At 38.0% G+C, this 13189-nt stretch overlaps 1 protein-coding gene across 1 annotated transcript in view; it reads right to left on the bottom strand.

Moving 5' to 3' along the window:
• epha6 (eph receptor A6) overlaps positions 1-13189 on the bottom strand; it is a 477923-nt gene that overhangs the window by 427313 nt on the left and 37421 nt on the right. Inside the window, exon 2 of the mRNA XM_052015332.1 lies at positions 9741-9805. Within this exon, the coding sequence (XP_051871292.1) occupies positions 9741-9805 (65 nt within the window). The remainder of the gene's footprint in view (positions 1-9740; positions 9806-13189) is intronic.

Genomic DNA, 13189 nt, shown 5'->3' with positions numbered 1-13189 from the left:
GTGACTAAATTTTTGTAGAACTTTTAATATTTTCAGGCTAAGGGCTTCACTGCCAACTAAATCTACATTAAGCAGAGTCACATTGATGCAGCATTTTCACAAAAAAAGCAGGAACCTGATTTATGAGTGTTTGTGATTATTGATTGATAAATTGTTTGGTAAGTAGGTGTTAGCTGGGGCTGCTCCAGATTCCAGCATCTGAAGAATTTCTTGTGTCTCTGTGAACTTCTCCGTCTTTCTTCACATTGTGTATGGGGATGTTACGTGCACACCTGATGGAGTAATTGGAGCCAAAAACTCCAGAATCTGGAATCTTAAACAAAACTAGAAAATGTTGTAAGCACTTAGCAGCGCAACAGTTCAGGTCAAAGATTCTTCATTAGAACTGGAAAAGTGAGAAAATGAGTGCTAATTTAATATGCAGAGAGGGGAGGCTTGCGAAAGAGAGAGGGACTACCTGTGACAAGCTGCCAAACAGTGTCAAAATAACTATTTACGTAAATTCTGATAGAGTCAGAAGTCAGAATAAAAAAAGGGAACAAATTGAAACTGAAATATCCAGCAACATCTGTAAAAAGAAAAAATTGAGTTCCGAGGGCTGCAACAAGCCCAGATTGAAGAAGAGGCATTGTTGAACAGTACAGAAGGCCAAAGCAGAAGCCAGGTGGGAATGGGTTAGAGAATCCAAGTAATATATGACTGGAAGTTCAGGGTGGCCCTTACTGAATAGTTGAATTCTGCAACGCAGTCACACAATCTGCTTTTGGTTTCTTGAATGTAGATGAATTGACATTGTGAAAAATACACAAAATTGAAAGTGGTGCAAGTGAATTATTGCTTTACCTGAAAAGCAAGAAGGGTAAAGGTAAAACCACAGGTTTGACATGCTAAAGTACTGTGAGGAAGACAGTGGTTGATGGAGGTAGAAGAGCAAGGGGCTGAAGTGTGATCTGTCCCTTCAGAATTCTAGAAAGGGGAGGGGAGGTGAAGATGAATCTGACAGTGGAATCTGAAGAAGGTGGTAGCAATTATGAATGATGACCCACTGAATGTGGAGGTTGGTGTGGAGAAAATAGTGGACAAGAGGAGCTCTATTCTTGTGGCCAGGAAGTGAGGTGGTGAGAGCAAACGTGCAGGAAATAGAGGAGATATGGTCAAGAACTCTGTCAACAACAGTAAAGGGGAAGGCATGGTAAAGGAAGAAGAAAGGCATCTCCTCTTTGCAGACATGGCTGGATATTTCAGCTTCAATTTGTTCCTTTGTTTCATTACTCTTCTAACTCTAACTGCAAGAATTTACAGTAATGGTTACTGTGACAACTTTGATCGACACCCTATCATACTCACTCTGTCCTCTCTACCGCTCTCCCTCTCATTTTTTTTTCCACTTTTCCAGTTCTGAGGAAAGTCATTGGCCCAAAACATTGACTCTGGTTCTCCATGGGTTCTGCATTACCTTCTGAGTTCTTCTTATATTTTTGATTTTTACATCTGATAGAGTGGTTGGAATTGCATTCATCATTACTCTGTCAACATAAACAAACGGACTTGCATTCAGACAGTGGAAGGTCTGTATCAAAATGTACATATTCAATAACCTGTTGATTAAACTCTTTTTTAAAAGCAAATGCAGACTGACGAAAGTAGATCCACAAAAATAAATTAACACAGCAGTGACTGAAAGTGATACCATATCTGAACATCACATTACATGACATTTCTAAACTAGGAATTGGGAAAAATCGAATTATCCTCAGAATCAAATCTGACTCTTATTAATAGCATTTCCTTCTCTGCTGGTTGTTCTGCTTCTGTTTCTATCCTTAAATTTCATTGGTTTAGGAGATAAACCAGTGGTCTTTAAATTCAAGGTCCTAGATAAATCTCTAAAACCACAACAGAGTTGATAATAGCACAAAAATAAAGTCCTGAATTTTATGTGGAAATATCAAAAGTTCTATACACAGCTGCACACATTACTATGTGCAAGTACCAAATTTGGGATTCTGTTGGGAATCCTGGGAGTGATGCTTAGCCAGCTATCAGTACTTTTATCCTTAAGACAGCTGCGTCATATTTGATACTTAGTCCAAGGCAACTCCATGATGTCTCATTTATGCTGTGCATTTTAATACTTCACCATTAAAGATAAAAAAAATACTTCGTCCAGCATGTATAGGCTGCAAATTAGACAAGTGCATTCTCAGTAAGTAGATCAGCAGCAAGCCTGGGTGGCTCACCACTGACTGGAAAACCTCACCCAATGCATCCTGAATGGAGAGGTTGAAAAACAAATCAAACTATGGTAGTCACTGTGACATGAAAATGATTTTTTCCCCCAATATTAAGTGATTCTATCACCATGAACTTTCAAGTTGTTTTTTTAAAGTGACATTTTACACATAAGGTATTATGGACATCATCAGTAGCACGTAGTTAACAACTCAACACAGACAATGGTCATAAATTTAGATTAACTAGGCATATCCTGACTAGATTGATGAATACAAAGAGATATGCTTTAAAATGAGATTGATTTCTCTATCCATTCAAGATCTTTGACATGGTTCTCAAATTTAAAGACTATCTTGCACATGAAGGTGTACTAAACTTAATAGATACTAGGTTACCTCCTCAATATATCATTTACTCTTTAACAAGCAATGTGATGAATTATCTTTATACTTACAACAAAACATGATGCCATTTGCCCAATCATGTCCATGCTGGCTCCCAAAGGAGGAATTCCATCAGTCCCATTGCCCCTCTTATTTCTCTGTAACCCTGAGTAACTTCTTTTCTCTCACACATGTCGATCAATTCCCCTTCGATTCTTTTTGCCAGGGACCTACACTACAGGGCAATTTACAGTAGTCAAATGGCTGACCAGCACTTCTTTGGGATGTGTGAGGAAAATGGAGCACCCAAGGAAACCCACATTCTCATGGAGAAAATGTGTAAACTCCCTATTGACAGCATTCGAGGTTAGTATTGTACTTGGGTCACTGTAGCTGTGAGACAGTAGAACTAAATGCTGCACCACTGTGACATCCTAGCTGAAATTAGCTGGAACTGAGCTTTAAATTTAGCTTAAGTTAATATGATGAAATCTCCTTTCCCCGTTGACTATAATGGTCTTGCATAAAGTGAGTTTGAGCAAGAGCAAGCTGACAGCACTTAACTGCATGTCACATGGTTCACGTTGGCAGTGAATTAACAATCTGATGCAACACGACAATAAAAAACCCTGTAACAAAGGTCAATTTTCTGACAGCATATTTATCAAATAATAATCTTTGTAAGAATGACAAGTGGAAAACACAAAAAAGATGCTAATTTTCAATCATTATTTTTAAACAGTCATCAAGAACAATCTTCGAGCAATGATTTTGCTTCATTATAAATTTCTTTATAATTTGCTCAGGCAAATCAAGAAAGCCTGATGTTGCTGTTAGTGAAGACTGTCACTCGCTCCATTACTACCACACTACAGTCTGATACACATGTTCTGATGGGACCCAGAAGTAATATCAGTGATGTGCTGAATGTTTACGCACAAAATCTCTTATAAAAACACAGATGTTGCATATAGCAGTCTTGAGAGGTTTCAATGCCAGTCTCTGTAGAACAAAAGATTTAATTTGCATTGTCATTGTTGATTTGACTTTAATGAGTACTAGTAAAACAATTCACTTAACTTTAGATTCTATTTAAACCTGACGGTTCCTCAGATGCACCAAAAAAGCCATTATTTACTAATATGTATGACTGTACAGATTTTATCTAATAGGACCTTTTATATTTAATTTTTGTTTCTAATAAGACTGTGTGTATGTAGTTTCTTTGAACAGTACTACAATAACACTGTGGTATGTCATCAAAAATGCTTAATTAATACTCCAATTTTTGGTGAAGGCACAATTGTTACATTACTGCCATAATAGGGGAGCCACACTTCAAGGTAAAATATTTTCAGTAGGATATTTTAAATAGGAATCTAGATGCAAATTTAATGTTAATTTCAGTTAGCTGCATTTTAAAGCAAGAGCTTCCGATTCAATGTTGGGAGAAAACGCTATCATAAAGAAATTCAGTTACTGCTTATAAACTAGTGCTACTGCTCAATTTAGGACTGATAGATACCTGTTTGGCCACTTCTTCATATCTTGAAATGTTAGGTGCTTGAAAATTTACATATTGTGGAAAAACACAGTAAATTCATGCTGGTGAAGATATAGTTTGGCACCTTATTGTCTACCAGCACTGTACTTCCTCTGTAGCTGTGACACTTTACTCTGTATTCTGTTATTGTTCTTAACCTGTACTACCTCAATGCACTGTGTAATGAATTGATCTGTACGAACAGGACGCAAGACAAGTATTTCACTGTACCTTGGTACCTGACAATAATAAACCAATTCCAATACCAGAATCCTTACTTTTGCACAGAACATGGAAGAACTTGCTGACTACTGGCATGAAGACACAAAGCAACAGGCCTGTTTCTTCCCCCACATGTTCCCACACAGCACCAAATGTGTCCGTCATTTCAAACTACAAGGAATATGCTTGAAGCTTCACCATCTCAAGATTTCATGCAATTGAATGAATATAATCAAGTGCAGCACATTAGTGGCAGTAGAGTGGACATCAATACTTCCATGTGTTATCAATTATATTTAGAGACTCAAGTACATGCATCAAGAACTGCTTCCACAGGAGCAGGTACACTAGTCAATAAAGCAGAACTATGCTGCCTGCTGCAAGATGACTAGAATCCAACCTTCACCAGAGGCAACAATACCACTGGCAGTCAACACTCTCCAATCTACGTTACATTACAGCAATAGCAAGCAACAAACTTGGCTCTGAGCAGGAAGTACAATCAGTATAAGTGCTGTAAAGGGTAACAAGGGACAGTAATGCTGGTAGAGGTATTTTGGAGGGCTGATAACAATAATCACACTGTTGGAGAAGGCACTGATAACTATAAAAAAAGAGGAGCTCGTAGTAAAGGTCAAGCAATAATCTTAACATTTCATATAGACTTGACAAATCAACTAGCAAAAGTAGTTTGGTGGGGTGAGTTCATACAAAACATTCAAGAATGCCTCAGGAACAAAGGTTGTGCAGCAACTAGAAAACAGGCTATTTTATATCTAGTCATTCTAATAAGGAAAATTTTATTAATAATCTTGGTAAGTGATACTTTAGGGAAAGATGATTGCAAAATGATAGAATTTTACACAGAGTTCATGAGTGACAAACCTAATTCAGAAAGTATTATATAGTTATGAGGAAAGAGTTTATTATGATGGAATATGATTGAATTAAAAGGTTTTAGAGTGGATACAAACTGACAACTATTTAAAATATTTCACCATTTTCTTTTATGAGATATAACCATCTCATTTATTGCCCATCTCTAATTTCCTTTCTCTGAACAGATAAACAATCTATTGAAAAAATAAAATCTCCGTTGAAAGAACACATCTGTGGCTAATTAGAAAGATCAGGGATAGGATTTGATTAAAATGGCTTACAATGTTGTCAAGACTACCAGTGGTTTTAGAAAGCTGCAAAGGATGGCCAAAAATAGATAAGTGTTATAATAAACAGAAATCAATTAGCAAGAGATATAAAATTATTTTCAGCACTTTAACAAGTATGTAAATTAAAAGAAAAAGTAAATATGATCTTTGAAGCAGAGGAAAGAGAAATTATGATGTGAAATAAGGAAATAGATATTAAACTAATATTTTTCAGTTGCAGTTACAATAGGAAATAATGAACTTACCAGAAATACTGGGGAAATAATATGATGAGACTGAGGAATTTAAAGTAATCAGAATTAATATAGAGAATGCCCTGGAGAAATTAAAATGAAGAAATCTCTTAGATCAGATGACCTACATTACAGGGCTCTGAAAAAGCTGCCTACGGAGGAAAATAGATGCACCAGTGATCTTCCAAAATTCCTTAGAATCTGGACTGCTCACAATGAATTGGAAGTTAACATTTGCAATACCACTATTCAAAAAGTAGGGTTAGTCTAACACTAGCTGTCGGGACATTGCTTAAATCCGTTATTAAGGACTTGGTAATGGGGCACTTGGAAATGATAATGAACCTCCACTTGTGGCCAACCACCCACCCTTGCTACCTATCCACCTTCCCTCATCCCCAGGAGTCGTCTTGCTGCTCATAAATGGCAAAGCTCTGCCTAGTGGCAAGATCATGTCATCACAAGCTGGTGATTACAAACCTGTCCACAACACAGCTGAAAAACACTATCAGCCAACTACATCAGACCCATAGATTTACCTGGCTGTCAAACACTGGTTTGGGACTATCTTGATATTCAAAAACTTAATATAAAGAGTCAAACCAACTTTAACTACAAATTATAAATTGCAACTTAGTTCGCAAAATTATTTCAGAAAATAAATTATCACTGCCTAGTACTTACTCTTGCCCCTTAAAGCTTTTCATCAGCATTGAACTGAATGATCTTCTAGTTCTGAAATCAATCTGACTTCATACAGGTTCAGTGGGCAGATTTCCCATTTTAAGAGATTGAGAACTGCAACAAGTTCATGCTGCAGAAAAGACCAGTTTTGAAGTGCAGTTGGCAAGACCCCAAGGTCAGGCTTTGCACAACTGCCCAGAGTCCCAAACTTGGTGAGGAATGTACATTCAAAATAGTTTCAACAAATTGAAATTATGTTTGACAAAATTAATAGTTTTTATGAATATGAAAATAGCCAAGTAGATATGAGGTACCAGTGGATTTAGTACATCTGAATTATCAAAAGGCTTTTGGTAAGGCTTCAGACATAAGTTTGTTATGTGGGATTGATGGCAATACATTAGCACGGATAATGGATTGGTTAAAAGATAAAAAGCTTAAATGTGTCATTTTCAGATTTGCTGTCGATCACCAGTTAAGGGCCAAGCGATTACTGCTGGGCCTTTACCTATGTACAATTTATCTTAATATTTTATATTTTCTAATGACAAGGCAGGCCGTTCAGCCATTGAATCTATGCCAGCTCTCAGAACAATTTAATCAATCCCGTTCCTCTCTTATTTCTCTGTAATCTATTCTCTCTCTCATGCCTATCAACTCCTCTCTGATTCTTCTATCATCCACCTACACCAGGTACACTTCACAGTGGCCAATTAACCTACCACCTACAGTGGCCTGCAAAAGTTTGGGCACCCCTGCTCAAAATTTCTGTTACTGTGTATAGTTAAAAGTGAGTAGAAGATGAACTGATCTCCAAAAGTCATAAAGTTAAAGATGAAACATTCTTTTCAACATTTTAAGCAAGATTAGTGTATTATTTTTATTTTGTACAATTTTAGAGGGGAAAAAAGAAAGGAGCACCATGCAAAAGTTTGGGCACCCCAAGAGATTTGAGATCTCAGATAACTTTTACCAAGGTGTCAGACCTTCATTAGCTTGTTAGGGCTATGGCTTGTTTCAAAGCTTTATAAATACTCTGACTCCTCAAACCTTGTCCCAACAATCAGCAGCCATGGGCTCCTCTAAGCAGCTGCCTAGCACTCTGAAAATTAAAATAAATGATGCCCACAAAGCAGAAGAAGGTATAAGAAGACAGGAAAGCGTTTTCAGGTAGCCGTTTCCTCAGTTTGTAATGTAATGAAGAAATAGCAGTTAACAGGAACGGTGGAGGTCAAGTTGAGGTCTGGAAGACCAAGAAACCTTTCCGAGAGAACTGCTCGTAGGATTGCTAGAAAGGCAAATCAAAACCCCCGTTTGACTGCAAAAGACCTTCAGGAAGATTTAGCAGACTCTGGAGTGGTGGTGCATTGTTCTACTGTGCAGTGACACCTGCACAAATATGACCTTCTTGGAAGAATCATCAGAAGAAAACTTTTCCTGTGTCCTCACCACAAAATTCAGTGGCAGAAGATTGTAAAGGAACTTCTAAACAAGCCTGATGCATTTTTGAAACAAGTCCTGTGGACTGATGAAGTTAAAATAGAACTTTTTGGCCACAATGAGCAAAGGTATGTTTGGAGAAAAAAGGGTGCAGAATTTCATGAAAAGAACAACTCTCCAACTGTTAAACACGGGGGTGGATCGATCATGCTTTGGGCTTGCATTGCAGCCAGTGGCAGGGGGAACATTTCACTGGTAGAGGAAAGAATGAATTCAATTAAATACCAGCAAATTCTGGAAGCAAACATCACACCGTCTGTAAAAAAGCTGAAGAAGAAAAGAGGATGGCTTCTATAACAGGATAACGACCCTAAACATACTTCAAAATCCACAACGGACTACCTCAAGAGGCACAAGCTGAAGGGTTTGCCATGGCCCTCACAGTCCCCCAACCTAAACATCATCGAAAATCAGTGGATAGACCTCAAAACAGCAGTGCATGCAAGATGGCCTAAGAATCTCACAGAACTAGAAGCCTTTTGCAAGGAAGAATGGGTGAAAATCACCCAAACATGAATTGAAAGACTCTTAGCTGGCTACAGAAAGCGTTTACAAGCTCTGATACTTGCCAAAGGGGGTGTTACTAAGTACTGACCATGCAGGGTGCCCAAACTTTTGCTTCAGGCCCTTTTCCTTTTTTGTTATTTTGAAACTGTAAAAGATGAAAATATAAAAGTAATCTTGCTTAAAATATTAAAGAAATGTGTCATCTTTAACTTTAGGCCTTTTGGAAATCAGGTCATCTTTTACTCACTTAGCTATTCACAGTAACAGAAATTTTGACCGGGGTGCCCAAACTTTTGCATGCCACTGTACGTGCCTTTGGAATATAGGAGGAAAATGGAGTATCCAGGAGGAACACACACAGTCACAGGGACAATGTGCAAACTCTAAACTGACAGCATTCGAGTTCAGGATTGAGCCTAGGCCGCAGGACTACCTGGCTGAAATGACATAATGGCTTAAGAGATAGGACAGTGCGTAATGTATACAAATGAACTGATATCACAGAGGTAAGTGAAGAAGTGAGCAGTGAGGAAGACAAAGAGTCTGCAAAGGGGAACAGACAAAGTGAGTGGGCAGGAGATGTCAGATGTGACATAATGTGGGGAACTTGCTGCAATGTGTTTAATCTTTTACACAATGCTTACTGCATCTTTTTATCAGTTTAGTGCTGTTAAAAATTGTACTCACATGCTGTCATGTTGAAGCTTCCAGGAGGAAAATAAAATCTGTACTTAGAACTGAGAACTATATGGATTTGTCAGATCATTACTTGATGATACTGCATCAGACCACTTTCTGGACTGATCTCGTGGGGATATATCAGAAGTCCAACGTAGTGGAATTTATAGCTCTGTTGGCATTTCACATCACATTTACAACAGCAACAATATAGTAGGTAAATGTGATGATAACAATGATATTAACCATACACTAAGATTTTCTGAGCACTCTGACATTTAATTAGCAAAGTGTAAATTATCAGTTTTTAAAAAATCACAGTAGTATCACCTCTTCCACTATGACATTTCTAATACGGTTTAATCCAAGGTTCGAGGGTTAATAATTTGAGACCTTTCACCATACTTGCTCTTAAGCAATAATGTTATAGGTTTACTCCATATAAAAAAGCATTTGCACAATCAAAACAAATCATGTCAATAACCAGAGTCCCAAATGTGAAAGTCTGATTTTTTGTTAATTAAGCTGCAACTTATGACCTACCCGTTCTAAGCCCAAAGTAAATTAAAAACATTTGCAAACTCACCCCATTTACTGGGTATGCCTTCCATCCAAGTTCTCCAAGTGCAGCTGTTGTGTCTAGCAGCAGAACTGGAAACAAGCAAAACAACAGTATTAGCATGATCTTCTTATTTATTGTTGCTTCATTGAATGCCAAAGACGACATTACTTCCCAGTTCAGATGTTGGCATGAGCCTTCTCTACCATAGATCATAATGGGACTATACTCACAGGTGGAGCTGGCTGAGGAAGTGTGGTGAAAACATGTGGGTCAGTCATCAGTTTCCCCCAACCTAGAGTTCCTGAAATTACAGTTGGTACACTATCTCCAACTATTGTAAGTCACATCAATTACACGAGAATTACCATAACAGTGGGCCCCTAAAGTTAAAGTCAAATGTACTCCAATCCTTCAGCATGAGAAGCTTGCATCACTATTGGTTATATCTTATTCTTTCAAAGCAGTAATCTCAAGGCTGGAGCACAGACACACACATTATAATATAATCAGTAATTTTAGTCTTAAGAAAAACAGTTAACTGATTTCAACAAATTGACAAGAAGATCTTTTAAACTATTGATAACTGAAAATCAATGTGCATGTATTACATGTTGAAAATCAACTACTGAGTAACCAGTTAATAGACATTAAAGCAATTGTGCAGTCAAATCCATGTGCTACTGCCGGAACAAGCTAATTCAGACACGGTACAACAACTTATTGTATAGAACAAGATTTTATTGTCGAAATACTATAGCTCTCCTCCCACTATCCCATGTTTTAAGGATGTCCAATGAAAGTATTGTTCATTTTAACTTGTTCCATTTGACAAATTCATAATTATTCAGTCCTTTGAGACAAAAGGGGGAAAAAAAGAATAAAAAGGCTTGAATTTATATTGGACCTTTTGCAATCTCAGAACATCCCAAAACACTTAACTACCAATGAACTACTTTTGCAACGTCAACATTGTACAATAAAAGATGTAGCCATCAATCTGTGCACATGCCCTCTGCAAAAACAGCAATCAGGGAATGATTAGAAATGATGTACAAGGAATAAATTTGGCTAGGTCTTCCTTTATTATGAATGGATGTGTATTGTTAATGGTTATCAGTGAACTGTCACAGGACATGGTTAATAAATGCTGGGAGACCGTCTTATGCTTTTTGAGTCAGGTAAAGCTTAGATATTGGAGTCAGACTTAATGCACATATTAATACATTTCTGTAGTTAGGTGCCTAGCAGCTAGGTGACTTCAGTCATTCAAATACTTTTGGCATTACACTGCTCCCTCTCAATGCTATGTGCCTTGTATCTATTAAAGAGTTGCTGTGTGCACAGTGTGACACAGTATTTAATAATTTATCCATTGAAAAAAAATAACGACCTTCATGAATTAAACATGACAGTTTTATTCATGATAGTCACCTTTTTGTTGAACAGCAGCACACTTGCTAAATAGCGTAACAACCAAATGGGTCACCTTTATGTATGTGCTGTAAAACCAGAATCTTGAAACTTAGCTGCAATGCGTGCATGTAGGCAGCAACTCATTATTTATTCAAACACTCCTGGGCAAGGCACCAAACAGCAGGTGTGCAACCAAAATGTATTGTAAAACAAACTGTAATTTTTCCCCAAATGAAGCTCGCACTGGTAAATTACTGGGAGCTAATTGTAACGCTCATTCTTTTGTTATTGATTATCTAGATTTCCAATAAATTTGCCTTGATACTTGATAGCTTACTGCAGTTTTATTGAATTAGCCAATGTCCTATTTAACAACATATATCCTCATTTATTTAAAATACTGCACAAAATTCTAACCCTGGGGTAAATACAATTGGTGAAAATATAAACTCTCAACAATCTTCTCCACGGCTACATAATCAGAAATACTGCAAAAAGAAAATAGTACTTTTGAAACGTTCCAACTGCATATTTGGTTCCTTGAATGCAGTATCACTGGATTCATCTCAGTTGTTTACAAATATGGCTTAATTTGTTTCTTGGCAGCTTATTAGGGTAGTGCCATGTTACACTTCTGATGGAATGCATCAAGGATATAAAAGGCATGTGTGGACAAAATTGCTCTATTTTTATCCTGTCTTGTAGATACCTGCTATAAGGATCTTAGCAGAATTGAATTTAAACAGAACATTTTCCCTGTACATGTAATGAGGCCCAAGGCACACAGTGAAAAAAGAAAACCCCATGTCATTATTTATGTGACTGTGTTGTTTTGAACTATAGTGAAAATGCAAAGAAAAAGCATTCCCTCCCTGTGTGAATATTTTCCTCATCAAGGTTGAATGCGTCAATGCACAGCCAAGAACCATTTTTCACTTTTATTTTATTGAGTTAGTACCGATCCTTCCCAGATGTATGGCAGATATCAAACAAAGCATATGGTAAGGACTAAGGACATGGGAAAAAGACATGGAAGCTCGTGAGTTCAGGGGAGGAAACAGTGATATCCTGGATCTGACTGGGTGTATCCCAGGATGTTATGGGGAAGCAACAAAGGAGATTGCTCAGGCTTTGGCAGAGATTTTTATATATTTGTTAGCCACAGGTGAGATACTGGAAGACTGAAAGATAGCTAATGTTGTGCCTTTATTTTGGAAGGGCAGCAGGGAAAAGCCAAGAAACTACAGGGCAATGAGCCTAACATCAGTAGCGGGGAACTTATTGGAAGGGATTCTGAGGGACAGGATTTATTTGCACTTGGAAAGGTAAGGACTGATTAGCAATAGTCAGCATTGCTTTGTGTGTGGGAATTGGAGTTGGTTTAGTGATATGGTGAAAAACTTGTCTTGCATACAGTTCACACAGATCAATTTGTTGCATAGTGCATTGAGGTAGTATAAGGTAAAACAATAGCAGAATGCAGAGTAAACTGTCACAGCTGCAGAGAAAGTGCAGTGCAGGTAGACAATAAGGTGCAAGGCCATAACGAGGTAGATTGTGAGGTCAGGAGTCCATCTTATCATGCTAAGCAACTGTTCAATAGTCTTATAACAGTGGGATAGAAGCTGTCCTTGAGCCTGGTGGTACATGCTTTCAAGCTTTTGTATCTTCTGCCTGATGGGAGAGGGGAGAAGAGAGAGAATGTCCTGGGTGGGTGGGGTCTTTGATTATGCTGGCTGCCTTAACAATGCAGTGAGAGGTATAGACAGAATTCAGGGAGGGGAGGCTGGTTTCCGTGATGTGCTGAGCTGTGTCCACAACTCTCTGCAGTTTCTTGCGGTTGTGGGCAGAGCAGTTGCCATACCAAGCTGTGATGCATCCAGATAGGATGCCTTCTATGGTGCATCAATAAAAATTGGTGAGGGTCCACGGGGACATGCCAAATTTCTTTAGCTTCCTGAGGAAGTCGAGGTGCCGGTGAGCTTTCTTGGCCATGGCATCTACATGGTTGGACTAGGACATGCTACTGGTAATGTTCACTCCTAGGAACTTGACGCTCT

This window comes from Pristis pectinata, chromosome 4 (assembly GCF_009764475.1).
Source record: "Pristis pectinata isolate sPriPec2 chromosome 4, sPriPec2.1.pri, whole genome shotgun sequence".
Classification (NCBI taxonomy): Eukaryota; Metazoa; Chordata; class Chondrichthyes; order Rhinopristiformes; family Pristidae; genus Pristis; species Pristis pectinata.
Note: the sequence above shows the minus strand (reverse complement) of the source record. Positions and strands in the feature narration are given on the sequence as shown.